Below are 27776 nucleotides of genomic sequence, written 5' to 3' on the forward strand. Positions count from 1 at the left end.
CCATTTGTACGGTATCTTATCTGTGTGAACCCGGGGTGTGTTAGTGCTTTCTGCCTGATCCCCCTGCGGGTTTATTGCTTTTCCCTTCCCTCCAAACATGTGTGGTAGGGCCTTGTGTTCGGGTGCATAGAAGAGTGCTCCTGTAAACACGCATTTGATGCTCAGTTACCCTTCCTATGGGTAAATCCAAGTCAAAGAAACGCACTGATAAGGATAATGTCCTCACCGCATGATTATATATTGTTGTAGCGCGTTGCACAAAAATGACAGCTTAACATGCAATAGCTAGCTACAAACAATAGCAGTTTGTAGGTTGCTTTTGCATGTCAAGCTATCATTTTATAATGTCTTCAAAACCTTGGACATCGACGCAGCATTCTAAATCTCAGCTACACTCTAGATTTACTCAGCCCTGAGAACCTTCTCAATGGTACACACAGACGAGACCGACAACAAACACAAACCCAGTGATGTGTGGTAGCGCTGTGCGACTAAACTAATTTGATCTGAGCGTCAAACGTTCTCCAAACTAATAAAATATTAATATTCATTAATTGTTTAATGTAAATCTGTAGCTTGATACATATTTTGTACATTATTTTCTATTTTAACATTTTGTGTTTTTTTTTTTGAGTGTTTTCAAACTCAAAAATAATCGTTAAGAATAATCTTGATTTCAATATTGACCAAAATAATCGTGATAATGATTTTTTTCCATAATCAAGCAGCCCTAATGTGTGGTGTGATTGTGTGCTTGTCAGGAATACGGCATCAACAAGGCGGAGAAGCTGGACATCGCCCATGCCTTCTGCCTGCCGCTGATGCGCAAGATCCAGATGGACCTCCAGAGGACCCACGAGGACGAGTCGGTGAACAAGCTGCACCCTCTGTGAGTCTCCAGGGCCGGCCCGGGCCCGAGGACTGTCGGTTCTGTCGGGGGGAAAACACCTCTGTCGCTTGTCTGTGAAGCAGTAGTGTTGGATGAGAAATACATTAGGGGTGTCGGTAGCTCGCGAGGTAGAGCGGGTTGGCCGGTAACCGCAAGGTTGGTAGTTCGAACCTCCGCGTGTCGAGGTGTACCTTAGCAAGGCACGAACCCCTCCTGATGAGCCTTGCATGGTTGACTCCACTGTGAATGTGTGAATGAATGGGTGACTGTCTGGCAATATTGTAAATCGCTTTGGATAAAAGCGCGATATAAATGCAGTCCATTATTGTTGTATTCAATAGATTTGCAAGGCCTCATTCACCAACTAAATCGAAATAGGATTGTTTGGGAACATTTCTTCTGTAATAAGGAGTGCTTGGCTGGTTGACATGTTTGAGGTTTGAGATGAACCGTTCGCATTGTTATATTTTAATTACCTGGGCCAACTGGACAGCTGGCAATGTGTGCCAATTTATTGTTTTCATGTTTTCCCTCGAACAAAATCCTTCTCAATGCTGGTCATCAGTAGGGCGGAACGATTCAGGGCAATAATCAAATTGCGATGTTGTGACTGCGATTTGGTATGGGATTTTGCTTTTTAATGTTCCTTATGTTCTGTATTATTCACTAAACAAGCAATAAATCATTCTATACTTTGACCAACACAACATTTGAAGCAGTCAACATTTAAACTGCTCTTTCCATTAAGCCCCTGCACCGACCCCCAACCAACCCAAAAAAAAGTTATATGACATCACAATGTTGGTTTGAGTTTGATTAATCGTTCAGCCCTAGTCAACAGCCGACAGAGATGTCTGTGTAACGGTTTGAATGTGTTTTTGTTATTTTTCAGGTACTCCCGTGGCGTGATGTCCCCCGGACGCCACGTTCGAACCCGCCTCTACTTCACGAGCGAGAGCCACGTGCACTCGCTGCTGAGCGTCTTCCGCTACGGGGGTCTGCTGGATGTGAGCCCTGCAATGCACCTCCCCCTCACCCTGAGCCCCACCCAAACACCTCACACTACCCCTCACCCACACACCTCAACTTACCCTCACTCACGCACCTCACCCTTACCCTCACCCTAGCACAACCCACCTGCACAGACTGGCCAAAAAAGCTCACCAACTCAGACCTGCACCTTTACAAATAGGGACCAGAAGTGGATTGTTTGATGAAAGTTGACTGAAGTGTGGTGTGTTGGTGTGTTGGTGTGTGTGTGTGTGTGTGTGTGTGTGTGTGTGTGTGTGTGTGTGTGTGTGTGTGTGTGTGTGTGTGTGTGTGTGTGCGTGCCTGTGTGTCTCTCTTAGGAAGAGAAGGACCAGCAGTGGAAGCGTGCGATGGACTACCTCAGTGCCATCTCTGAACTCAACTACATGACCCAGATCGTCATAATGCTCTACGAGGACAACAAAAAGGTATACTTTTGGGTTCTACTTTTTGGTTCTACTTCCCTTAAAGGTCCCATGGTGTGAAAACCTCACTTTATGAGGTTTTCTAACATTAATATGTGTTCCCCTAGCCTGCCTATGGCCCCCTAGTGGCTAAAATTTGCATTCGGTGTAAAACGAGCACTAGGTGTTCTGCTCGCCTTTGATAAAATGGAAGCTCACTGATTTGGAATTTGGCCCTATATTTCGGTATAAGGGGCCAAGCTACCTCCCCTTTCCCTGCCCTTGCCCGCCCAGAGAATTTGGCCCGCCAATGAGACAATGAGCTAAGACCTTGCGAGCACCACATGTGTGTGTGTGTGTGTGTGTGTGTGTGTGTGTGTGATTACACACACTGTAACGCAAGTGTTGTACACTTCTTTGTTATTTGGATAACCGTTCTGCTGTTGGTGTTATGGCGCATAACACGTTGGTTCTCTGACGTCTCTCGTATTTCCACAACGAGACTGTAGTGGGGGTTATCTCAGCCATCGTTGAGCCCCGCTGCCCGGGCAGCTCGCGGTTCAGTCCACTTCAGATTGATGTGGTCGTGGAAGAACCAGAGACGTCGGAGAACCCGACGCAGTCTTTTGAGATCCATAATATATTCTGGAGGCTCACACAGGTTTTGGCCGTGATAATATATATTATATGATATAGATATCTATGTATAATATGATATTATTTAGATATAGAGCTCAAGGACTCCCGAATATTTACAGAACACGGCTAAAGGCTGTGTGCGCCTCGCCATTGCGATACATCCACTCTGTAAACAGAGCTCATGGTTCCGTGGCCGCAAACTGCTCAGGGCCACACCCCCACCCTCCTCCTTGACCCGCCTCTCTCCTCCTCATTTGCATTAAAGCTGCAGACACCGAAAGGGCGCGTTTGGGGAATGCTCAATGAGCGACCGGCTCGTAGTGGCTGTAATTCTGCACCACGGCTGAATTTCGGGAATGTCTTCAGATACTGTGTTAGGGGCCCAATGATATGTATAGTTAAGCATCCACAAAGTAGCATGCCATGGGACCTTTAAAGTTTTCCTCAAATGCTTTTAAAGGGGACATATCATACCACCAGGTGTGAGTGTGATTAGCAATTACAAGCAGGTTTGACACAATGCTACACATTTTGAAAACGGCAAGTAATGGCTAACCACACTCATACCTGGTGGTATGATAGGTCCCCTTCAACAATGTATCTAGGAACTGAAAATGCCCTGAGGGTGACGCAACGTGGAGTATGAGCTAGGACTGCTTGATTAAGGGAAAAATGTTAGTATTGAAATCACGATTATTCAAACAATTATTTCTGAGTTTGAAAACACGATACATTTATTCAGCATATCTCTCAATAAAACACTTTGTAACAGAACTTATGGAAAAAATATACCAAATATTAAAATAGTAAATATTCAATATAATTTAAAAAAATGATCCAGCTTTTCTAGGGTTAGGGTTAGGCTAATAATTAAAAAAAATAGTTGCTACTCAAAAGTTTGGAGATCGTTTGACCCAAAAAAAAAATTGATGAATTGCACAGCCCTAGTATGAGCTCTCCAATCTCCAATCTGGCGTGTCTGCTGGCCCTCCCTTTCCACAGGACATCTCGTCGGAGGAGCGCTTCCACGTGGAGCTCCACTTCAGCCCGGGGGTCAAAGGGGTCGGTGAGGAGGAGAACGCCCCCACCGGCTTCGGCTTCAGGCCCGCCTCCTCGGAGGTACACCCACCACCTACTGCATGACATAACACTGGATCAAGCACCGGTTGGCTCTTTGATACACTATTTTCTCGCATTGTTTTTATGCAATGTAGAAGCACTCCTTCATGTGAATATTGTCCTGTATTCTTCTTATATATTGTTTCCCTGCATATATATATTTTTTGCATTTTGTACTTTTGCACATTTATACTTGTTTTTTACTCTATTCTGTTTTTAACATGGCAGTAGTTTGCTGAAAGTGCAATTTCATGAGGGATTAATAAAGTTCCTATCCATCCATCCATCCATCCATCCATCCATCCATCCATCCATCCATCCATCCATCCATCCATCCATCCATCCATCCATCCATCCATCCATCCATCCATCCATCCATCCATCCATCCATCCATCCATCTATTTACCCCTGGAACGGGTTGTTGGGGTTTATCTTATTGCAGTGCGCGTGTGACAGAGTGAATCAGCTTGCCACGTGTTCCCCTTCCAGCCACTTCAGATTAAATGGTCATCTTGACAGGTCAAACCGGGTCCTCATTGAAAGCAATGAATGCTGAAGAAGCACTCTGCAAGATGGAAAGCGCAGCCGTTTGCCCTTCCTGTAGGGTTAGGGTTAGAGGGTTAGGGTGAGGGTTTGATCCTGTCATCTTGACAGGTCACACGGGGCCCTCGCTGATAGCGATGAACGCCGACAAAGCACTCGGCGAGATGGAGAGCGCCGCCGTTTGACCTCTCTGTCCCCAATGGTGCTGTGTCGGGGAGAGGGGGGGGGGGGGGGGGGGGGTGCATGTGTCGTGTGTGTATGTATTCCTTGGTGACGGGCTGTCCCCCCCAGAACGGGCAGAAGCAGACGGACCCGGGCAGCCTGGAAGACCTGACCCGGGAGGAGGGCGAGGGGGCCGCCGTGCTGTCGGAGCCCATCAGCATGCAGAGGAAGTCCCCGCTCGTACGCAACCGCAAGACGGGCTCCATGGAGGTGAGGCGCACGCCAGGAGGGCCCCGGCCAATCAGGGAGCCTGGACGACATCGGGGTCATTCATATGGCGCCCTGGGACTGGGACTGGCATCGGCTTGTCGTCCGGCGCCTTGACTCGCCGTCACGCCGTGGTTTATGCATTTCAAACATGGGGCCTTTTCTACAGGGCTTCTCTTTTTGAGTCTCGTGTTTAGCATGAGAGCCCCTCTGGTCGATTCTATACTCTTGTTGTTTGCATTATTCACATAATGCTTATTCATTTTCATTGGGTTAAGGAATTCTTCGCAACCATAGAAAGTGATGACGTTAAATGAAGTTATATCCGGTTATATCCTGTCATAAGTGCAGTTATAAGTGAAGTTATATTGGAATCACTTTGTGTGTGTGTGTGTGTGTGTCTTTGTGCGTGTGCGTGTGTGTCTGTGTCTGTGACTGTGCGTGTGTTCGTTTGTGTGTGCGTGTGTGTGTCTGCGTCTGTGTGTGTGTGTGTGTCCAGGTGCTGTCTGAGATCTCGTCGTCTAAAGCGGGCAGCTATCGTCTCTTCCCCACCTGGACTCGTCAGTCACCTGAGATGAAGCAGAGCGGACTAGGTAGGTGTCTGTGTGCTCCCTAGGCTGTGTTGCCATGGCAACTGGTGTATGCGTGCGTGCATCCGTGTCATACAGTCTTTCATTTGTATTGATGCACAAAAGAAGCCGTGCAGCTCATTCAGTTGGTGCCGAGACCACCTGAAATGTCATTTAAACACTGAATTTATAAATATAGTCAGCACACATAACACATTTTTGTATTGGTTGCTATTTATTAATTTATTTTGGCCAAGTCGTGATTCATAAGGGTTTAATGCCCTTTTCAGGATTGTATAATGACTGATTCAATATATGTTAAACAATATACATTTATCTCCCTGCATCTACTTTACCTAAATCGGGAGTCCACATTTAAACAAAGTCCCCCTCAAATTGCCTCCAAACCAGTTTAAAGCTGGATGTTGAGTGCCGTGGGTAGCCCTGGGGTCGCTGTCCCAGTGTCCCACGGTCCCCTACACATTCCAGGCTGCTCGGGTTCACACGAGCCCCTGGCTCGGCGGCAGCGGCCTCCTAATCCTGCTGTCTGGGCGGGTGCGTGCTGAGCAGGAGGTCTCTGAACACCTGCAGACAGCCTCCCAGAGGGTCAGAGGGTAGGAGCCACGCAGCCTCCCCCAGCGGCCCAGGCCTGGCTCTCCCTCTCGCCCTGCCCTGTGTTCCTTTGGTTGTTTGTGGAGTTTCTTATTTTCTTTTTGTTGTTTCTTTTTTGGTTCCTTCATTCCTTTTATTAAAACAATTCTCTCGTGTTCTGTATTAGTATCCTTCTTTTTTTATTTGTCTTATTTGTTTGTCTATGATCTTTCCGTTCTTATTTTGTTTGTTTGTTTGTTTGTATGTTTGTTTTTCTTTTGTTGGTTCATTCTTTGTTTTGCTTTTTTCCTTTATTTGTTTCCTTTTTTCTCTCTTTGTTTTTTACATTTGCTTCTTTATTCTGTCTCTCTGTATTTTGTTTCTCTCGCTCTCTCTCTCTCTCTCTCTCTCTCTCTCTCTCTCTCTCTCTCTCTCTCTCTCTGGGGGGGTTAGCTGCAGTGAGTCACTGGTGATGAATAACTGCATGTAGAGCAGTAGTGACTAACCAGCCCCTCCCCTGGCCTTCCTCCTCAAACCCTGGCAGGGTCTCAGTGTGCCGGGCTCTTCAGCACCACGGTCCTAGGGGGTTCCTCTAGCGCCCCCAACCTGCAGGACTACGCACGCACAAACCGGAAAAAATACTCCTCCGGCAGTCAGTCCTACAAAGATGGTATGTGTTTTTTTTTTCGTGCTTAGTCGTTTAGTTTTTGACCATATGATCATTTTGCATCCCCTACTTTCAATGTTTTTGTCCAGAAAATTTAATGTTTTACATTTTTTGGTTACAAATTTGTGTTGTTGATCACGTTCTATCATCCTTTCTGGAGCATTATTTAAAAAAAATATGACACTTTTAATTCATTAATAATATAATATAATAATATATATTATTTTACATTTTCATCAGTATAAGTAAAATGTTCCTGTGTGCCGAATAACAATGTCAGTACGGAACTAGTACGCTCCACAATATCAAAAGTGCACCCTGTTAAAATAACACAATCGTGTATTGTTCACAAAAGTCGTACACATTTTTTTTACATTCATTGATATCTTTGTGCATCTATAACAAATCAAAATGATAACTCAACAGATGAGTGCCACAAACTCTATGTGCTGTTCTTCCGTGGTGTCTGTCATTGTCCAATAGATATTACTGTACCGTTTGTCCCCTCACAGCCACCATCCACTGGGTGTCACTGTAGTGTTTGTCCCCTCACAGCCACCATCCACTGGGTGTCACTGTAGTGTTTGTCCCCTCACAGCCACCATCCACTGGGTGTCACTGTAGTGTTTGTCCCCTCACAGCCACCATCCACTGGGTGTCACTGTAGTGTTTGTCCCCTCACAGCCACCATCCACTGGGTGTCACTGTAGTGTTTGTCCCCTCACAGCCACCATCCACTGGGTGTCACTGTAGTGTTTGTCCCCTCACAGCCACCATCCACTGGGTGTCACTGTAGTGTTTGTCTTCTCCCAGCCACCATGTTCTTACTCAGTGTCACCTCTCATCTTGGTGTTATTTCATCCTCCATCTTGTTTCTAATTTGATGGAATCAAGAGGTTTAAGACAAATCGTAGGTGGAGCTCTTCAGCCACCTTGCCGTTTTCGTAATATATATGAATATTGACCTGTCAAAAAGGGCAAATATAAGTGGCCCCGTTATTGGCTGGTCTCTACATGAATTGTTTGGTTGTTCTTGTTTTTATTTGATTTGTTCTCCCCTTTTCTTTGTATGCGTTGGTGGAACCTAATCACTGGGAGATGTTCCAGCCTAAACTGGGAATCATCCTCTGGGTGACATTGTGTCCATTGTTGTCTGTCTTTAACAGTCCATGGCAAAAGAGCCTTAATGTCCTTTACCCATTAGCTGGGTCCATAGCTCCCATCACTCCCATCACAGCTCTCCATGGTTTGAACTCAAGCAGGGGGGCGAAAGGGAGGCAGGGGGGGGCGCGTAGGCTTGTCTTCAAACCCTGGTTGTGTTTGCTCACTTTTTCCTCATTCGTCGTTCTTCATCTCCCTTCTTGAAATCATTTCATCCCTTCCTGTCTTGAAAGATATTCAATCGAAGTCCAGTCCTGAGAATGCAGTGCAAGTCAGGGCCTACTAACTAATGACACACATCACCGTGGATCCTATAGACCTCAAATGCAGCAATCCACCTTTCTTTGCTTATTTTTTTCATTTTTCTAAAGGCCTATTTTAGTTGAATCCATGTTCCACATATGAGAGGAAATACATTTTGATTGGGATATTTTTTTTACCAGTAGCTCAGGTTTTACGGTAACATTAGCGTTTTTTATTTCCTCAGAGTTGTTGTCTATGCCGGCAGTAAAACGATTTTCTGTGTCGTTTGCACAGTATCCGACTAATGGTATGTCTGCCCTTTTTTTCAAGTATATCTCCACTTCCTCACCTCCCTTGTGTCTTGCATGACTCAAATACATTAGTTTTTCTTTTGCAAAGCGTTTACATTTTGCTTCTCACGGTTTCCATCATGGCCCAACACCCTTCAATAGTTTCCCGTTTCCATTTATAATTAATTCATTATTTTTAGATATTTAATATTTTTAACTTTGCAAAAAAAAAAAAGTAGCCTGCCCATTGGTTGGGACCTCACTCCTTTAGCACCGCCTCACATTCCCATTTGTACTCGGGGTTCCCACTCAGCTCTGGTGCGTATCGACGCAGACTGATGCTTCTCCGGAGGCTTTTCCCCCCCAGGATAGGCCTCAGTGCGTTTTCTCTGCATGCGTTTAACAGCTATTCTATTAGTTGATCTAACCTCCGATAGCACTATTCTATTAAAGGTGACGTATCATACCACCAGGTATGAGTGTGATTAGCCGTTAAAAGCCGTTCGGAAAGTATGCCTCTTCTTACATCACAAGTGGCCGTGTCCACCTAGATGTATGACGAATAGATGAGCAACGTTTGCTACAGTCATCTGGGTAGGCTGGTAGACTGATCTATCCAGCACACATCTAGGTGGACATGCCCACTAGTGATGTCAGAAGAGGCAGATTTCTAAAACGGCTTGCTGTAAAATGGCTAATCACACTCACGCCTGGTGGTATAATATGGGACCTTTAAACGAAATAACCCTAACTTATACCCTACTTATACCTCCTTGAGTATCATGACTACAAGCAAATCAGAAACTCTCACTCAAAGGTCAGCGCTGGGTTCTTTAAAACAGCGTGCTCACAGGAACATCCCTGCTCTAAGAGTTGATCGTATCTATATTCTTACGGTCTGGATGACCTGACCTCCCCAAGATGGCACACCTTACTAGGGCTATGAAATTAACCAAATATAATCGTGATTTTGATTTTTGGGTCAAACGATCTCCAAACTAATGTAATCGAAACATATCTATGACCTCAATGAGCTTCCCCCTGATCTGAGAACAGCATTACCACAGTAGGTCAAAGCGTAGGGATCTGCAGGTGGGAACCCTGTTTCACATCCTTCATCAGGGCTGTTGTAAATCTTTCCCCATCACCCCCAACGATTGAAATCTCTCAGTGAGTGCATGTATGTATATACAAATATACACACATGTTAACACCATCAAAAGATGTATAAAGTCCATGTGATAGTCGTCTTGGGGGATGATGGAATGGAGTCCATTTGTCAAGAACATCACCAACGGCGAAATGTTTAACCCTTCCCTGTATACGTTAGGTTTCCGAGTCTCCAGTTATACTGCGGCCTGTTTTGAGATGCATCAACAATTCATATCAAAACGAGATCGAAAGCGAAATAAGTATTAAACAGGGAAATGTTGGCTCAATCTTTGCTGACAGAGAAAGGGTTAAAGCATTGTTTGTCCCATTAACTCAGTGTCTGTCTTGAATGGCATTTGGTTCCTTGGTTTTTTTGTTGTGTGTTTTAAACTTCATGAAGAGTTAGTGACCCTTTTCAGCACAAATATTTAATCATACATGTTGAAATTACAAGATCCGAAATGATGGGAAGGATGTTTAAATCATGTTAGTTATCTTGGATTTTGTTTTCACCTTTCTTTGGAAAGAAAATCAGAATTGCCACTGAATGGTTTTTATTTTACAACGAGTCTAGATTGCTTTTCCTGGATGTGGCTGGCGAGAGATAATACCAGACAGGTCATGATGTATATTTCTTATTTTATATCCAGAGAGGTGATCAAGGTTGCCTTCTCGGCTGTAGGATTCGACCTTGGGGATCTCAACTTGTTTACATTCTTGGAGGAGTATGTAAGTGACAGTTCACCGAGATTGCTTTGTTGAGAACGCAGGCGGCTCTCCCCTAACCACGAGATTGCACTTTCAAGACATTGTTTCATACTCATGTTGTGACTGCGTGGTTTCAGGGTTTGGGATAAACTAACTCTAACTCTGGCGAAAGGCTTCCCACTCCTTCCTTCTGTTTCTACCTTTTGGTTTGCAATTAGCAGTGTTATCATTCTTAGGAAGGATCTCAAGTGTTGTTGGAAGGTGTTGCTTATGATGAGTGTCCTGGTTGTACATAAAAGAGTCAGATGGGATTCACCACTTTTTGATGATTGTATAATATGGATACATTTTTTAAAGTCTGACCCAAAACAGTTATTTAAAGTCAATATTACACCTGAGGCTAAACTTAAGAGTCTAGATGCTTCCAATAAAGCAGTGTTTATGTGTGTTGCCTGCTGAGCTATCCACAGCATATGTTTACATCACAGAACAGGAGGATATTGATTGGCCATGATGACAACACCAAGATCAGTGTCCCAAGCTTTGGAAGTAAAACCAGCATAAACATCTCAGAGTAAACTTCAAATGCGACTTGTAGGAAATTGTGAATGACTAACCTCCCTGGTGCATTGTGGCGCATGTGCAGGTCGAGCCCAGTTGAGTCTGCCTTTATGGAAACTTGTTTACGTCCACAGGTTAGACAGCATTTCGAGAGAAAGACACAATATTAGTTTAGCTACTTTTGTCCCGTTCTGTATTTTGAATTGTATGTTTGAAGGCCAGAACGTTTTAGTGGTATCTTTGTGAGCCTGCCATGGTTAAGTTTGCTGATTCTACATGTGTAAACACTGAAAATGTTGCTTTATTAATGACGGTACTGCATAAATGACCATTTCCTTAACCTTGATCCTTTTTATTTCATTGAATGATACGCTGAAAGTGCATGAGAAGTCTATAGTGGAAATAGTGGTTTAGTAATACTGCATTTATGAAAGTCGGAACATACCATTGCACATTTGCCTGCTGTGGTCTATGCTGTAAGATTTTTTGGTCAGTGTATTCTGGCTCAAACACATATCCGTCATTCCTTTCACTCAGTAGGAATTGGCTGAAGTTACTTTGCTTGAGCCGGAAGAGGCTTGTTTGCAAAATAAGCACAAAGGGCTTGATCCATGGAGGACATATAAAAAGTTGTCTGTCAATTTTTCTTGAAATTTCCTATGCTCATCTTGTATGGCTCGTACCCTCGAAACACCTGCTGTCTGATTCTCGATTGCTGCATGCTCCGAGTCTCCATTTCCCAAATTCTTTCACGCTCCTTTGGTCTTTCACACAACTTTGCAAATTTATTTGATCAGAAATCGGTCCATCTTTTGTCCGGCCACATCACGCTTGCTAGAATCGGATGCTTCAATGAATTAGCCACACTAATACTACTACGCTATTACTTCTACCACTAAGTGTGCAGTGTTGCCAGATGGTGACAGTTTCCACCCCTTTAAGTAAGAGTAATTTTATTAATTATGTGTATTGGCTGCATTATCACATTATGATTAGCTTCCATGCAGGCCACCAATTCAAGCGGTGACTGAGTGACAATGCTATAGACCGATAAAATGTTGATAATTAAAATCGTAATTTCAGAGACAACATATCCCAGGGTACATTGTCTCTTGTCCCAAATGGCTACATAGGCTTTCTAGTGGTGGGCACATTTACTTTGAATCCGAATTTGGTGGTAGATAGACATAAAATTTGAAACACTCATGAACATGGTGCTAGTATGAATAGAATCAACCCTGTTGAGTGGTTCAGTTAATGACTTCTGTAGGGCTTTTGAAATATCCTATTTGAGTGGAGATAGGGGACATTTGTGTCAAGAGACAAATGGTTTTCAGTGTGACCTGCAGCAGAGAAGCTGTTGGTTTTCATCACACACACACACACACACACACACACACCACACACACACACACACACACACACACACACACACACACACACACACACACACACACACACACACACACACCTGCCAGTCGTTCGGCCCAGCCCGCAGACCGTCCCGGTCGCTCCACCCACTCTCTCCTCACTCCTGTCTCTCACCATTGACTCCACCCTGCGTTGAGTTCTCCCATCCTCCTTCCAAATGCTCTGCTTGTCTTCCCTCCCACACACGGCCTTCTCCCAGCCCCCCTTTCCCCCCAAGCTCACATTCGGCCATTTCATGCCCCTCCTTGCACTCTTCTCCCTCCTCATCCTCCTCCACTGTTCTGTCCTTCCTCCCTGTCCCTCCTCTTCCTCAGAGCCCCTGGAGGACCACCATGTGGCCCAGTTGTTGAACCGCTTCTCCATTGACCTTAGCCGTGGGGGGCACCTGTGCCTGGACGGGGCTCTAGCCCACCACCTTCACCAGTGCTCCTACCACCTGCGCCTGTTCCGCAAACTGGCTCGTCTCGGCCAGGACCCCCTAGAGTATATCTACGGTCAGCCCTCCCCCCCCTGGCCACTCCCTCCCTCTCTCTCTCTCCCTCCCTCCCTCTCTCTCTCCCTCTTTCCCTCCTCCGCTCCGAGCCATCGAGGCGCCTCTGCTTGCTGACTGGTGTGGGCTTGTTGTGAGCGCAGCTGACGCCTCTGTGCCGCCGGCTTGGCCTGATGTTGCTGCTGCATGCTTGACTCATTCTGTACGGCCTCCGGAAGGTTGAGCCAAGAGCCTGCGTGGCGTAGCCAGGCTCTATGAGCAGAGCTCCACGTTTGCCGGACAATCCCTTCTCCCAGTTCTGCTGTATGCAAGCTTGTGCTTGAATACTAACCCCGGGAACTTTGGCAAACCGCAAGAGGCCGTTGGTGAGCCCGCCGTTGCAGAGCTCGAAGTAGCCTCACTTCCCTCTGTTTTTGGATGTGTTTAATGTTTTAACTGGCATGATTGAAGTTCAGTCTCCCTAACAAAAACACGTCTGTTTCGTCGCTGAATACCCATGGACACATAGGGCTATAAGCTCCTTTTATTTAGTCCACTTTATTCACTTTGGTTCATACATAAAGGCATTGTTATTATGCATCATGTGTCTTCCTCCAGAGTACAAACACCTAACGTTGCATTGTTTGAAGGCACACCTCCACTGGTTCGGATAGGAAAAACGCATGTGGATTTCTGTTCCTGGATGCGTTAATGAATGTGCTTTCAAGTGAAAATAGCCAAGGCTTCTTCTTTGAGTTCTTGCGGTTCTTAAAATGTTGTATTTGCGAGTGGTTTTGATTTTCACGTTTGGTGTAAACTAACAGTGGCTGATTTCTCTCTGAGTTATGTGTTGTGCCCTCTGTCGTCGTGTGGATGAACAGCTTTGACTTCTGTGTGGTGGTGCTGTTACTTCTGCTGTGTGGTGCTGTGTGTGCCGCTGTTTGGACTGACTAGAAGAAGGGGAGCTTGGCAAAAAAAAGAAAATGGTATTTGTTCTTTTAAGGTGCGCTCCATGTTTAAAGGTGACATATTGTACCACCAGGCGTGATAAGCCGTTACAAGCTGTTTTGAAACAGCCTCTTCTGATCACAAGTGGGGGTGTCCACCTAGATGGATGACAGATGGATGAACAACGTTTGCTACAGTCCACTGGGGAGGCTGGTAGACTGATCTATCAAGCATACATCTAGGTGGACTCGCCCACTTGTGATGTGAGAAGAGGCAGATTTCTAAAACGGCTTGTAACGGTCACACCTTTGAAACACAATGAAGACATCCATCCTGTACAGCTAAAGTAGCCACCTCTACGGGGTCCGCAGGACATTTTGTATGACTTACAAGCCTGATTTGAAATAGAAGCTCCAGGACCTTGCAGGAACCTGTAGCACCCAGGGCAGCTTTGAGACATTTATCCAGCCTAGGGCATGCTTTCTCCAATTCACCCAGCACGCCAGGAGGCTGCCAGGAGGGCAGGGTTAGGCTGAACGGGGTGACTAACTATGGATGATAAGCTGCGCTCCAAGTGGCCGCTAGACCAGTTCTCACCGTGACCGGACGGGTTCCCACGTTTGGCCCCAACTCTCTCTTCCGCATCCTCCTTCTGCTGCAGGCTTCGAGGGCTGCTCCATGGTGCCGTCCATCTACCCCCTGGAGACGCTGCACAACTCGCTCTCGCTCAAACAGGTCAACGAGTTCCTCACCGCCGTCTGCGAGAACGCCGGAGATTCACAGGCCAGGTCCACCCAGGGTAAGGAGAAACGTTGCCAGGGACTCGAATTCGGCCACTTGGGAAAGATCACGCCTGTCCCTATAACACGTCGGATCTCTCGGCTGCTCTTTGCCCTTGCAGCTCTGTCGGCCATGTTTGACACGCAGAACCAGCCCAACGTGGACTCGTACCTCCCCCAGAGAGTGCTGTCCTCCTCCTCCTTCAAGACCCGGTCCGACAGGCCGGCCTGGTGTGAGTACCACCACTCCTCCACAACCGGGGCCTTTTATTCAGATATTTTGCCACACTATCTCCCTTGGTGTTTCTATTCTAGCACCTAAGGTGTCTGTTGGTTATCTATTTATGGGATGCACGATTTGCAGTGGCTGCCAGACAGTTCCCTTGTCAAATTGGTGTCCTTATCTCTTGATACTGTGTCGAGCATGATTCTCAGCAATGCAGTGGTTCACGAAGAAGGGCTTTTGTTTCTAATATTGTTCTTTCAAAAGACTAATAATATATAATAATTGCTAATTGCTACCTAAATTCAAGCAAACAAAAAGCATTTCATTTTATGAATTTAAAACATACAACAAACTCTTGACCAACCTATATTTCAACATGTTTCATTAAGTACTGGATGCACTTTTAAAAATCATAAGCATGTACTTATGCTGAAAAGGCTATTTTCGATTTTTTGTGCAATGGCTATTCCAATTATCATCTTGTCAGTAGTTCTGTATGTAGAGGAATGCAAACAGAACCACCTCCTGACATACTTTAGTTCCTGAAGGGGCTATTTGATTTCCATTATGCTCTCTGTACTACCTCAACCACTGATGTAGTACAGAGAGCATAATTGAAAAATCGCAGTGATTCTCAACTGGTTTACTCTTAATTATTTCCAAAATTTACAGTAATCAATTTTACATTTTACAGCAAAAAAGGTGTACTAGCCTAGGCTAACAATTGGGGCTAAATTAAATAATAAGCCATCGATACATGGCATGGAATAACATCCAAACCCGGGCTCCATTCTAAAGATGGCTCTAAAGAGGTCAGATTGCTGTCGGGTCGTGACCCACCCGTGGAGAACTCCATCAGTATACCTCCTCCACCCCCTCACCATACACCAACCACACCCTACTCCGTCTTCACTACCACCTCTCTCCCCTGCAGACAGCAGCGGTCCTTCCAGCACTGTGTCCAGCGCCGGACCCTCCTCCCCCACCGCGGCCGACACCTCCCCGCGCTTCAGCTTCAGCGACAAGGTGGCCCTCAGCCCCCAGGGCGGCGAGGAGGCCCACGCCTGTCACCACGGCTCCTGTCTGCCGACGGTCGGCGCCCTGCGACCTCCGGACCTGACCGGCCCCGGCCTCTGTCCTCCTGAAGACCAGGGGACCTTCGGGAACCCCTCGCCACCAGAGTACCCGGCCCCGGAGACTGCAGCCCCGGGTCCCCACTCGGCCCCGGGGCCCCCCAGCCCTGGGTCTCTCGGTCCTGGGACACTCGGTCCTGGCTCTCCCAGCCCTGGAAGAACAACCCGAACACGGGCACGAGGAGGAGCCAGAGGAAGGCCCCGGCGCGCCGGAGACTCCCCGCGGCGAAAGCGCCGCCGAACCCGGTCCGGGTCGGACCCTCCCTCGCTCCCCCCTGGCCGAGCTCCCTCTGGCCCCCCTGGAGGGCTACTGCTGCCTGCCGGGCTCTCTACCGGCGCTGCCGGAGCTCAGGGAGAGCGGCAGCGAGGCGGGCTCCAGCGCTCAGACGCCCCAGTCCCCGGAGGTGCCCTCCGAGGAGTTCTTCGACACACAGGAGTCTGTGGAGGACTGGAGGGACGGCCTCGGCGGCCTCTCCCACTCTGGGACCCCGGTGGAGGTGAGAGCCCCCCACACGGCCGAGCCTTGGGGGGGGGGGGGGGGCCTGAGGGTCATTGATGACATCGACGACATGGACCTTGACGGTCCCTAAGCTCCCTCCTGATGTCCCAGGGGGTCTGTCACAAAAGTGTTTTGAATCAAATGATCTTAATCTTTGCCTCTCGGGGTGTGCGTAGTGATGTCGTGGATCCTCTCGTTTGTTTTTGAAGTCACTGTAGCAGAACACTTGTTGTCCACCTTGTCCACGTCAATGTGGGCGATTCACAACATGCCGCTGGGCGTCCAACGAAAGAGACCGCCGATCGTTGAAAGATGCATACCGGTGGTCCCCGGCCTCAGTGGCCATACGAGCCCCGGAAGTTCAGCTTTAATGTTTCATGTTTGACTCGACCCCGCCCCTGGGGGGGCTCATGCCTCCCCCGCGTCCCCCTCTAGACTTGAGCCTCCGAGGCTCAACCGGCCTCCCTGGACGGGGGGAAGCCCTACACTGGGACTCTACGTGGGTCTCCCAGGAAGGTCCTGCACCATGTGTTCACAGGACTGGGTGTCACCAGGGGGGTTATCAGGAGATGCTCCACCACCCCTGACTAGGTGAAGGAACGTCTGTGGTGGCTTCCTGTTGTGCAGGGGCCTGATTAATCCCGCAGACGCCATCACCACATGGAGGGACGCGGTTACAAAGTGAAAGGAGCATAAAGCAAGCTAGGTTCTACAGCTGTGGCCCCGGTGTTTGTGTTCCTGTGTTCGCAAGCACATGCCAGCATACATTGTCTCTGCCGTGTCTACGTGCCGTCACGTGTTGTCTATATACATGGGTGTGGTGTGTTATGTGATTTTAAAAAAATTATTTGTTTCTGACTGCCGTCTTGGCTCTCGTACCGCCTTGTGATGCTAGCGTTGATCCGGGTCCCAGGTCCGTCATATGTGCACTGCTTACTGTTTGGCAACCAGCCCTGGGATGAGTAACGAGGCTGGGTGACGATGCAAAAGCCGACATAGTTATATTTTTATTAGGGGAAGGGAGTGTTGGGGAAGGAATGTGTTCTAGAGGGTTCATGATCCATGGACGAGGCGAGGGAGTGAGGTCTGGGGCAGGGGGTATCCCACAGTAGGACCGCCAATTCTGTCACAGTTACAGCCCGTCGTCGTCGTGTCTGGTGCTTGAGGGTGATCCGATTATTAACAAATGACAATTGTATTTTAGTCTGCTTGTTTCCCTCCCTCCCAATCTCTTCTCTCTACTTACTGTGTTTTAACTTACACCTTGGAGATTCGGTTTGCCAGCCTTGCAATCACCTTCATTTGTACCGGCTGTGTGCTCTGTGAGGGCATATAAGCCTCCAGGCTTAATAACCCTAGTCCCCCAAATCAGGCTTTAGAACGGGGCCTTTCCATTGCTTTCACTTCATGTTTGTTTTGACCAATCATGTTAGTCAGAGGCCTATTCACTCAAACACAAACTCGGCCAGCAGTAGTATGCTGAAAATTGTCTCTAAAAGTCACAAATCATCATCGTGCAGACTGTAAACGTCAACCTTTAAGAAGCCTCTAAGAGCTTCATCCATGTTTTCTTCTGTAGATTATCTCCGTAACTACCCCAGCAGTCCAGGTGTCCGGCCCAGGCTCGGTGTCCCCCTCCCCCCAAGACATTGTTCTACTATAGCCAGTAGGACGGCTGGATCCCAGATTATCGTTCCCCCAGATTGTCTCTAGGCGTGTAACCTCCATGATTGCCCCGAGCGGGGCTGGGAGGAGGCTGCCCTCCCACGCGCCTCCTCTCCTCGGTTCTCCTCTCCATAACTGCCAAAGTCCTTACGCCTCATCTAGAATATAATGCATATAAAAATATATACAGACATTTATATCTAAATATATAAATAATTATTAGGGAAATCATTGAGAAAAATGTCTATTTATTTTGAATTTGCTTCTGGGAAATGTGTATTTCTTTTGTTTGCCAACCCACTAGAAATGGATAAACATAGCTACTGTTTATTTTCTTATGAAACACCCTTCTATGTGAGAGAATCCTCAACCTAATTCTAAATGTATATTAACTAGAGATCATTTAAAGTCCCTCAGAGGGTGGGTCTTTCTTGTAGTGGGTTCTCTGTGGTCCTACTGTGCTAAGCACAGTACAATGTCACTGACATGTAGCAAGGTTTTGCAGGTCTGTGCTTCAAGACTGCAAAGAATTCAAAGCAATTCTGGTCTTGAACATGTTTGTCCGTTGATGCACTGTAGACTGGGTTGTCTTGAAAGGAACCAGCGAGAGTAAGTTACCGTCAGCACTGCTGTGTGCATAACATATAACTCCGTCCTGTCGGTGGACGTGTAGTTGAACAGATTTGTGAATGACAATCTGATCCTGTGTTGTTGTTTTTGTTTGTTTGTTTTGTTTGTGTGTTCTTGCCGGTGCTATTGTGCAGGATATGCGTTGTATACTAAAAGCTTGCTTTATTTTTTTTCAAAGGAGTGGGTTGATGAGATCAAGCTTTCCTTAACTGAGGATTGATGGTTTATTTGATGTAGTTAAAGAAGCCTTTCTACAGAGCTTGTGTTGCAATTATTTGCTGAGATACGTGAACTGAAATGCACTTGTATAATAAACTTCAGCCTAAAAAGGAGCCTCATTAAGGTGTTAAGAAAGCTATACTTTACTACAGAGGCGTACTGTAATGTTGCCGTATGCTAGCCTGCAGCTCCATGCCTTTTCCCTTTCTATAAATGCAGTTTTCATTTTAACTTCATAATGTCCTGCAATAAAATGCTATTCTGGAACATCATTCAGGTGTGTGTGTGTGTCTGTGTGTGTGTGTGTGTAAAGTTCAGAACAGTACTTTAAGGGTTAGAGGGTAGGGTATGCAAGCCCTATCACAAGTTACAACAATGTAACAAAAAACTAGTGTACATGATATCTGCATTACTTTCTGCTAACAATCCAACAATGCAGTGTGGAAAATTGTATAGATGCAAAGATTACCATATACCTTTTTGCAGTTACTAGTTAAATGTTGGAGAAGTAGTATGGCTGTATGTGCTATGACTATGAAACAGCAAAGTAACAGACCTATTTATGACTTGAACCAGAACCAAACACCAGAAGTGTCTGCTACACCAGTTGGTCAGCAAGACACGCCAAAACAAATAGTTGGTCTGGCCGAGTTTAGTATTGTATGTTTTCCCTCTGATTACACAAGCAATCTTGTTTCTTGTAAGCAGATTCATTGTTTACAAGTATTATTATTCAATGATGTCTTCACAGGTAGACCCTTTTGTATTGGATGAAGATGATCCAGTGTGAAGGTTTAATCTTGCTGATGTCTTATGTACTCAGTTGTGTCACTGGAACTTCTGCTCAGGATTTTTAATGAGCCTTTCCCAGGCATGGTACCAGTAACCAAAATATCTCTTTTGCAAGGCTTATGGAGAATATGCAAATGATGAACCACATTTTTTTGATGAGTTTGATGAGTGTGCTCGCTGTCAGCGGCATGAAAAAATTAAAACAGTGGCACCTGTCCTCCATCCCATCCCTGTCAAAGAAGCATGGAGCGTCCTCGGGGTCGATTTAACAGGTCCACTTCCTACCACCGACAGGTGCTTCATATTGGAGGTAATCTTTCTTTTTTTTTAAACTAGATCCTGTACACCTAAACATCAGGGGAATGTGTTAATAAGATTGATTTTTCCTGACCTATATTTTACAGATGCTAACATCTGTGCTTTATGTTATCCTCAAAGAGGTGTTGATCCAGGAAGGACATAATGTCTACCAGACATTGGCTCTGGTGTGTTCCACATTCAGAGACATTGTGTCCACCAATTATTTGAAAAGACGGGCACATTTTCAGTGGCTTGACAGTAAGACCTTTAATAGCAGTGCTATACAATACTTAAGTACTGTGGTGATTTTCATTGTCTCTATGGAAATCTGCTCTTTTGACTCACAATTTTTTTACACAGGTGTTGCTACATGGAGTAAGTTTTCTGCAATGTACAGAAAAGCTTTCTGCACCATGTACACCATTGATGATGGTGTTGATGATGTGATGCGGAAGACGTGAATCAGAGGCAAAAAATCCACTTTCCTTGAAAGCGGTCAAATATGCTTAGTATACAAAAATAATTGACAGCTGAACGTTGGGAAGGCCAATGCAATTGGAGCAGTCTACAGCATTGAGAAGGGCCAAAATAATTCAACTCAAGTTTATTTTTTTTCAAGTGGTGGGTATAAAATTAATCTTGACTTAATCTTAATTAAAGTGAGTAATACTCATGTACTCCTTCAGGTGAGAGCTTGCCCTGAAGAGCTTCATGCATTGTTTACAACTGTAGGGCTTCTCCCAGGAGTGGGTCCCTGGAGTGAGTCATCATGTGGGTCTTCAGGTTGGATTTTCTAATGAAGCTCTCCGTGCATTGATCACACCTGAAGGGCCTCTCCCCGGAGTGAGTCCTCATGTGGATCTTCAGGCTTAAGCTTTTACTGTAGCTCTTCATGCATTGGTCACACCTGAAGGGCCTCTCCCCGGAGTGAGTCCTCATGTGGACCTTCAAGTGGGAGTTTCTACTGAAGCTCTTCATGCATTGGTCGCACCTATAGGGCCTCTCCCCGGAGTGAGTCATCATGTGGCGCTTCATGTTGCCTAACCATGTGAAGGGCTTCATGCATTGGTCACACCTGTAGGGCTTCTCCCCGGTGTGAGTCTTCATGTGGATCCTCAGGTGGGCACTCCGTGCGAAGCGCTTCATGCATTGGTCACAGCCGTACGGTTTCTCTCCCTTGTGGGTGGGCATGGTCATCTTGGTATTGTCGGGAACACCCTTGCCAAACAAGACACGGGCCTGGCCCTTGCGGCCGCCCCGATGCCCGGGCAGCTCTTCAAGGTGGACGCGCCACTCGCCGCGCTCCAGGCTCTTGGCCACACTCAGGATCCTTAGCTCCTCACTGACCATCTGGGAGGAGCCAGGGTCGTCCACATGCAGACTCTCTGAGGTTGCGCCGTGCTGTGTGCTGCGGTCTCCAAAGTCAACGCAGTCTTCTGCAAAGAGGAAAACAAAGAGAGAAAGTAAATAATTCAAGTATTAATTCATTATTTGCACAAAGGGATACAGTATGTACTTTGGAAACAGTTGTTTCCGATCACCTGTTTTACCAATACTGTAGTTATATGGGAATCAGAGCTGATCTCAGCATTCCTGACACCAGTCTGCCATGAAGAAGATGTAACTCATTCTAGTATAAACTGTATAAGTATCAGGGCTCCGGACTGCGACCAAATGGTTGCATTTTGCGACCAAAATGGTGTGTCACATGTGCGATTTACAGTAAATTTGCCCTTTTAAATTGTTTCATTATTATAAAAAAAGATATTATTATAAAATAAATTGTAGCAGGCCAATGAGTGTGAGAAGGACAGGGAATGACCCCTGTTAGTGGATTCTCCTTCTCACTCTGTGAGAAGGAGAAAGAGTTCCTAACCTGCTACGTGTGTTTGAACAATTCGCAAACTATTAGCTCGTTCCTCCGACATGCGGCTAGTGTGCGGCTACTTAAAACCGCATCAGAACCGGGTTCCCACAGTAGCGCGAATTACATTCCACACCCGCCAGACCCGCTGTGAATTGATATCGACGCCCGACCCCCACCCGAAGGAATATTATGACATGGTAGATTGAACGCCGGGGAATGACACCTCTTGGTGTTTTGACTGGTGCTTTAGATTGCTGTGCAAAAAAACCACCACATCCACTGTTGACGGTTTTAGTTGACTCCTCCGCTCCTGAATAACATATCCAGCACCGGAGAAGTCTCGCTCGCCATCGCAAAACCAGCGTCCGACCAGCGCTGTTCAGGCGTCCGACCCGCACCGCACCCGTGTCCGACAAAGTAGCCTACATTATTTTTCACCTGTTTCAAGCCCGAACCAGGTCAGGACTTCATGAGCCATAAAGGGCTTTTCACACGGGAGGCGTTTGTCGCGCCTGCTGCATTCTCAATGGAGAGGCGAGCGGGCAGAGGGGAGGCGCACGTACCGTCAAGCGGTACGACAAGCTGTCACACTCCCGTGAAACCGTCGCTGCCGTGCTCGTCGAATGCATGCGCGCACAAGTGGAAACAGTTGGCATGGATGAGAATCCCAATAAAATGCGACACTGAATTTGAAACCGCACATTGTAATATCGGCATCCTTTATCAAAATACTTATTAGTAATAGTGAAAAAAAAGAAAAAAGAAATCACATTGGCGTGTTGATTTACGCTGTGCGCCCCTAAACCTTCAGGTTGTGCTCCTACATTTTTCAGTTAGGGGCCACAGTGCTCATTGTGAAAAAAAGTTAGTCTGGAGCCCTGATAGTCCTTGTGTTTTAGTGGGGCTCTGGTCATGATGCGCTTTCAAAAGAGGACCAGGTTTTTTTGCGCAGGTAGAATCTAGTACATTCTCAGATGTTCAAGGTCGTTTGGTGGCTTGCATAGATGCAATATGTATAACTAACCTACAGCGGGCATGCCTCCACCAATATCCTCTTCAACCTTGATTAAAGTGGCGTCTGGGGTCTGCTGCTTTCCACATAAAGAAGGAAACACACACAAGACAAATTCTTTCATTTGCACAGAATAGTTTTCAATCTCAACTAGCGACACATTGAATCATAAAAGGTTTATGCCTTCTATGGTTGTGTGCTATAGTTGTTAAGGAAGCCTCTTTTTTGGATGGTGAATGAGAAGATGATTTCCAACCTGCACAGTCAGCTCCTCGCGGTGGACCAGCCGCTCGCCGCGCTCCAGGCTCTTGGCCACTCTCAGGATCCTTTGCGTCTTGCTGTAACTGACCATCTGGGAGGAGCCAGGGTCGTCCACATGCAGACTCTCTGAGGTTGCGCCGTGCCGTGCGCTGCGGTCTACAAAGTCCACGCAGTCTTCTGCAAAGAGGAAAACAAAGAGAGAAAGTAATTAACTCAAGTATTAATTCATTATTTGCACAAAGGGATACAGTATGTACTTTGTAAACAGTTGTTTCCGATCACCTGTTTTACCAATACTGTAGTTAGATTGGGAATCAGAGCTGATCTCAGCATTCCTGACACCAGTCTGCCATGAAGAAGATGTAACTCATTCTAGTATAAACTGTATAAGTATCAGGGCTCCAGACTGCGACCAAATGGTTGCATTTTGCGACCAAAATGTGACAGTGTGCGACTGAATTTTAGATCTAGTCGCACATGTGCGACCAGTCAATTTGCCCTTTTTACATTTTTTATTATTACACGTTAAACGGGGAAGGGGTGCGTCAACAAATCCGGATTCTGTAGCAGACCAATGAGTGTTAGAAGGATAGGGAATGACCACTGTTTGGATAATGCGTGGAGGGGGAGGGTCCTAGAGATTAAATATCCAGCGTGCGTAAACGACTGTGAGAAGGAGAAAGATTTCCTAACCTGCTACGCGTGTTTTAACAATTCGCAAACTATTTGCTCGTTCTTCTGACCTGCGGCTAGTGTGCCAGTGCCTGAGTCCTGCACGGATCTTATTTTGCAAACCCGCACCAGCAATACTTAAAACCGCATCCGACCCGTGTCCCACAGTAGCACGAATTACATTCCACACCCGACCCGACCCCCGCTATGAATTGATATCGACGCCCGACCAGCACCCGAAGGAATATTATGACATGGTAGATTGAACGCCGGGGAATTACACTGTTTTTTTGTGAAGAAAAAAAAAATCGGATTGCCGTGTTGATTTACGCTGTGCGCCCCTAAACCTTCAGGTTGTGCTCCTACATTTTTCAGTTAGGGGCCACAGTGCTCATTGTGAAAAAAAATTAGTCTGGAGCCCTGATAGTCCTTGTGTTTTAGTGGGGCTCTGGTCATGATGCGCTTTCAAAAGAGGACCAGGTTTTTTTTGCGCAGGTAGAATCTAGTACATTCTCAGATGTTCAAGGTCGTTTGGTGGCTTGCATAGATGCAATATGTATAACTAACCTACAGCGGGCATGCCTCCACCAATATCCTCTTCAACCTTGACAAAAATGGCGTCTGGAGTCTGCTGCTTTCCACATAAAGAAGGAAACACACACATGACAAATTCTTTCATTTGCACAGAATAGTTTTCAATCTCCACTGACGACACATTGAATCATAAAGGTTTATGCCTTCTATGGTTGTGGGCTGGAGTTGTAACAGAGGAAGCCTCTGTTTTGGATGGTGAATGAGAAGATGATCTCCAACCTGCACAGTCAGCTCCTCGCGGCGGACCAGCCGCTCGCCGCGCTCCAGGCTCGTGGTCACGCTTTGGTCTGCAGACAGGGAGCTCAAGGCCTCCACTTCAGACGCAGTGAAGAGGAGGTCATGGCCTTCTGCCGCCAGTGGGCCTCCCCTTTTCCGTCGGCGCTCAGGATCCTCAGCTCCTCGCTGTGACCGGACATCTGGGAGGAGCCAGGGGCGTCCACATGCCGACTCTCTGAGGTGGTGCCGCGCTGTGTGCTGCTGTCCCCAAAGTCAGCGCTGTCTTCTGCAGAGAGGAAAACAAAGACAGAGAGAAAGAAATTGCATTAATTAAGTGTGATGAGAAGGAGCAGAGAGAGAGGTCAAAAGTAACGTGGCAAGGACGGCATGCATTAATGTTATAGACTCTAAAACTCTGTGTAAACTGTGACACAACTAAAGCCATTCACCTGTTGCCTTGATATTTTAAGTACCAACCTCTTTAAGAATGTTTTTGACTGCCTTGCAATAGACATATTGCAGATAGTTAACAACTCTCTCCAGTCAGGCAATTTCCAAAAAGCCTTGAAAACTGCAGTTATTAAACCCCTTTTAAAAAAGGAGCCTAGATGCCTCTATTATTAACAACTACAGACCAGTAGGCCTGAGTTCTGTCTGGGTTAGAGTCCCAACGTGTGTGTGGGTTAGAGTCCTAGAATCTGGGTTACAGTCCTAGAATAGAAATTGACTAGAATCCGGGTTGGAGTCCCAAAGAAAGGACCAAGTTCCTTTAGGTCGGGTTGGAGTCCCGACGTGGGTACCAAATTCCTTTAGTTCGGGTTGTAGTCCCGACGTGGGTACCAGAGAGACTGTTGATCTGATCTTAAATACATTGCACTTTCTATTTTACTAATTTCTTTTCGTATGTCTTTTTACTTATCTATTATTTAATTTTATTGTATGACAATGTTTATGTGAAGCACTTTGAGTCTGCCTTATGTATGAAAAGTGCTATATAAATAAAGTTGCCTTGCCTAATTCAATATGCACAAAAGGATACAGTTTGTATTTGTACACGTGAAAGAAACTATTTAAATGTATGTGTATGTAACATTGACACAGAGGATTTAAAATGTGTACTGCAGACACAGATTCAGAGTTTTGGAGAGGGATGTTTCCTCCAGCCCCCTCCTCCCTAGACTCAAAGCTCAAACGGGTGACCAGGTTGAGGACACTGAACGAACACCAGTGCAAAATGATCTGAGCACAACATGACATGCGAGATAAGCACAATTATTATATTTTGACAATAACATGAGAAACGTGTCATTCCCTGTAAGCTGATCAGCTAACATTTCTACGTTTTGAATGTATTGATTTTTGAGAGTGATAAATGTGACATCTGTCTTGAAACCCTTCTGGGCTCTTGACTGTTCCCATCTTTGAAATTCAACTTCCAAGTTTGAGTCTTGTTTTATCAGGGCTCTGGTCATGATGCATTTCAAAAGTACACCAGGCTTTTCAGCGCAGGTGGAATATAGCAGTCAGCCTAGAATCTATGCTGCCTAGAATCTATGGGTGATGTAAGACGAGGGGAATTTCCAACCGTGCTTTAGGCCGGATGGAAATTATAAAGAAAACGTTACATCAAAGACCATTCGAAGTGCAGGAAACGGAAACGTCAGATGATATCAGGCATGTATTGTGAGGTAGCCTGCTTCTCCGATATACATAATTATTGATTGTTAATTTTGAATCATGATTAAAAATTACAACATGGTAAAACTTAACATAACAACAGATATTGCCCCCTGAACACGTGGACCCTCCTGTTTTACACTTATTACAGCCGGAAGTCAACTCACCATTCCCCAGTGGTTTAGACCCTGGCGGCAGATGTTGGCTCGAGCCAGGGCCAAACGACTTGCCGCACGCAATGCATCACGCGATGCATTTGTTCTGGTTTGAAGCTGCAAAAAAAGCAGCTCCCTCCTCATCACTTCCATCCTCGACTTCAGCGCTTCATTTTCTTTCAGGCTCCGAGTTATTTGTAAGCGAAGGGTAGCCGAGCCTTCCGAGAACAGTTGGCTAATTTCACATACGGCAGCTTTGACCAGTGCGTTCATTATGGGCGAAAGCTGTTCTTCCATGTCGATTAACATATTTTACTCTGCTGTGGGTAAAACCCCAAAATCGAATACTCGACAACCAAACCTGAGTTGGTTTGCAAAGAACTACAATGCCGCAACACACAACATCGGGTATCGAGTATCCCCAATTGTGCTTCCCCCAACATGCACTTGGCCAATCACAACGCTCTATACTACGGGCCTTGAAACTGGGCACACCTCTTGTGTCTCGCACTTCCGTTCCCCATACACTTACCTTCCCGCCCTGCTGTATTCAAAGAATATTACAATGAAAAGACGCATCAACATTACAGTAAAAATGATTACAGTGGAAGGAAGTTACATCTTAAACATTAGTTATATCCTAGGTCTTTGATTAAAATCCACTCATGACCTGTTTCATGAACCTGATCTTAAACCGACATGATATACCACATGTGTTTAAGGGATGAGCCTTTTTTAACAAATGTTGTTCAAATATTAAAACATGCATTGAAATAATTCAGAACAATACCACTATATGTGCCTGTGGTAAATATTCATAACGCTGACAGTGTCTGACTCTAACTGGAGTTCTGAGTATTTCTCTCTAACTTCTAAGATAAAGTAAGTACCATGAGACAGGGAGACCGCAGGCGGGGCCTTTCTTCCTTTTGGACGTCACAAAGCCCTCGTCTCCCCCGCTCATGGAGACATGAGCCAGACGTCCCTCTCAGGGGCCACTACCACTAGTTATGCGTACATTCAGTCAACGAGGTAACCAGGGTTCACCTTTTGTAAAGCAAATGGTGTCAACGAGAATTTTTAGCTTTTGTTGACCTTTCCTTCAAGGAGGCCAGATAATAATAATAATACAGTGTGTACTAGCAGCCCTTGACATCAAAATAACCGGAGAGTCTCTGACGGGTGCAACTTTTTATTGCGGCATTCTTCTGTCAATATAGCACCGTGAAACTAGAA

The 27776-nt window shown here is 46.0% G+C and overlaps 2 protein-coding genes across 9 annotated transcripts in view; one reads left to right on the forward strand and one right to left on the reverse strand.

Moving 5' to 3' along the window:
- LOC115558596 (inositol hexakisphosphate and diphosphoinositol-pentakisphosphate kinase 2) overlaps positions 1-19264 on the forward strand; it is a 35171-nt gene extending 15907 nt beyond the window's left edge. For 3 of the 5 annotated variants that reach the window (XM_030376835.1, XM_030376834.1, XM_030376836.1), the window contains 11 exons: positions 762-889; positions 1782-1896; positions 2239-2346; positions 3964-4080; positions 4916-5056; positions 5553-5646; positions 6758-6883; positions 12741-12920; positions 14505-14642; positions 14745-14855; positions 15783-19264. In XM_030376835.1, the coding sequence (XP_030232695.1) occupies positions 762-889; positions 1782-1896; positions 2239-2346; positions 3964-4080; positions 4916-5056; positions 5553-5646; positions 6758-6883; positions 12741-12920; positions 14505-14642; positions 14745-14855; positions 15783-16537 (2013 nt within the window). In that variant the 3' untranslated portion in view covers positions 16538-19264. Of the gene's footprint in view, positions 1-761; positions 890-1781; positions 1897-2238; positions 2347-3963; positions 4081-4915; positions 5057-5552; positions 5647-6757; positions 6884-8528; positions 8592-12740; positions 12921-14504; positions 14643-14744; positions 14856-15782 lie in introns of all 5 variants that reach the window. The other 2 variants (XM_030376837.1, XM_030376838.1) reach the window with 2 other exon arrangements.
- Positions 19265-20327: 1063 nt separating this feature from the next.
- LOC115559047 (zinc finger protein 431) lies at positions 20328-26982 on the reverse strand. 4 transcript variants are annotated; one of them, XM_030377674.1, is made up of 6 exons: positions 26553-26982; positions 24712-24994; positions 24470-24529; positions 23222-23403; positions 22978-23044; positions 20328-21522 (listed from the first exon to the last, which is right to left on the reverse strand). In XM_030377674.1, the coding sequence occupies exons 4-6, from the start codon at positions 23315-23317 to the stop codon at positions 20807-20809; spliced, it is 879 nt and encodes a 292-aa protein (XP_030233534.1). In that variant the 5' UTR covers positions 23318-23403; positions 24470-24529; positions 24712-24994; positions 26553-26982; the 3' UTR covers positions 20328-20806. The 4 variants fall into 4 exon arrangements, with proteins under 4 accessions (XP_030233534.1, XP_030233533.1, XP_030233531.1 ...); XM_030377673.1 differs by having other exon boundaries at positions 22978-23041; positions 24466-24529; XM_030377671.1 differs by having other exon boundaries at positions 24466-24529.
- Between the last annotated feature and the right edge of the window lie 794 nt (positions 26983-27776).

This window comes from Gadus morhua, chromosome 14 (assembly GCF_902167405.1).
Source record: "Gadus morhua chromosome 14, gadMor3.0, whole genome shotgun sequence".
NCBI lineage: Eukaryota > Metazoa > Chordata > Actinopteri > Gadiformes > Gadidae > Gadus > Gadus morhua.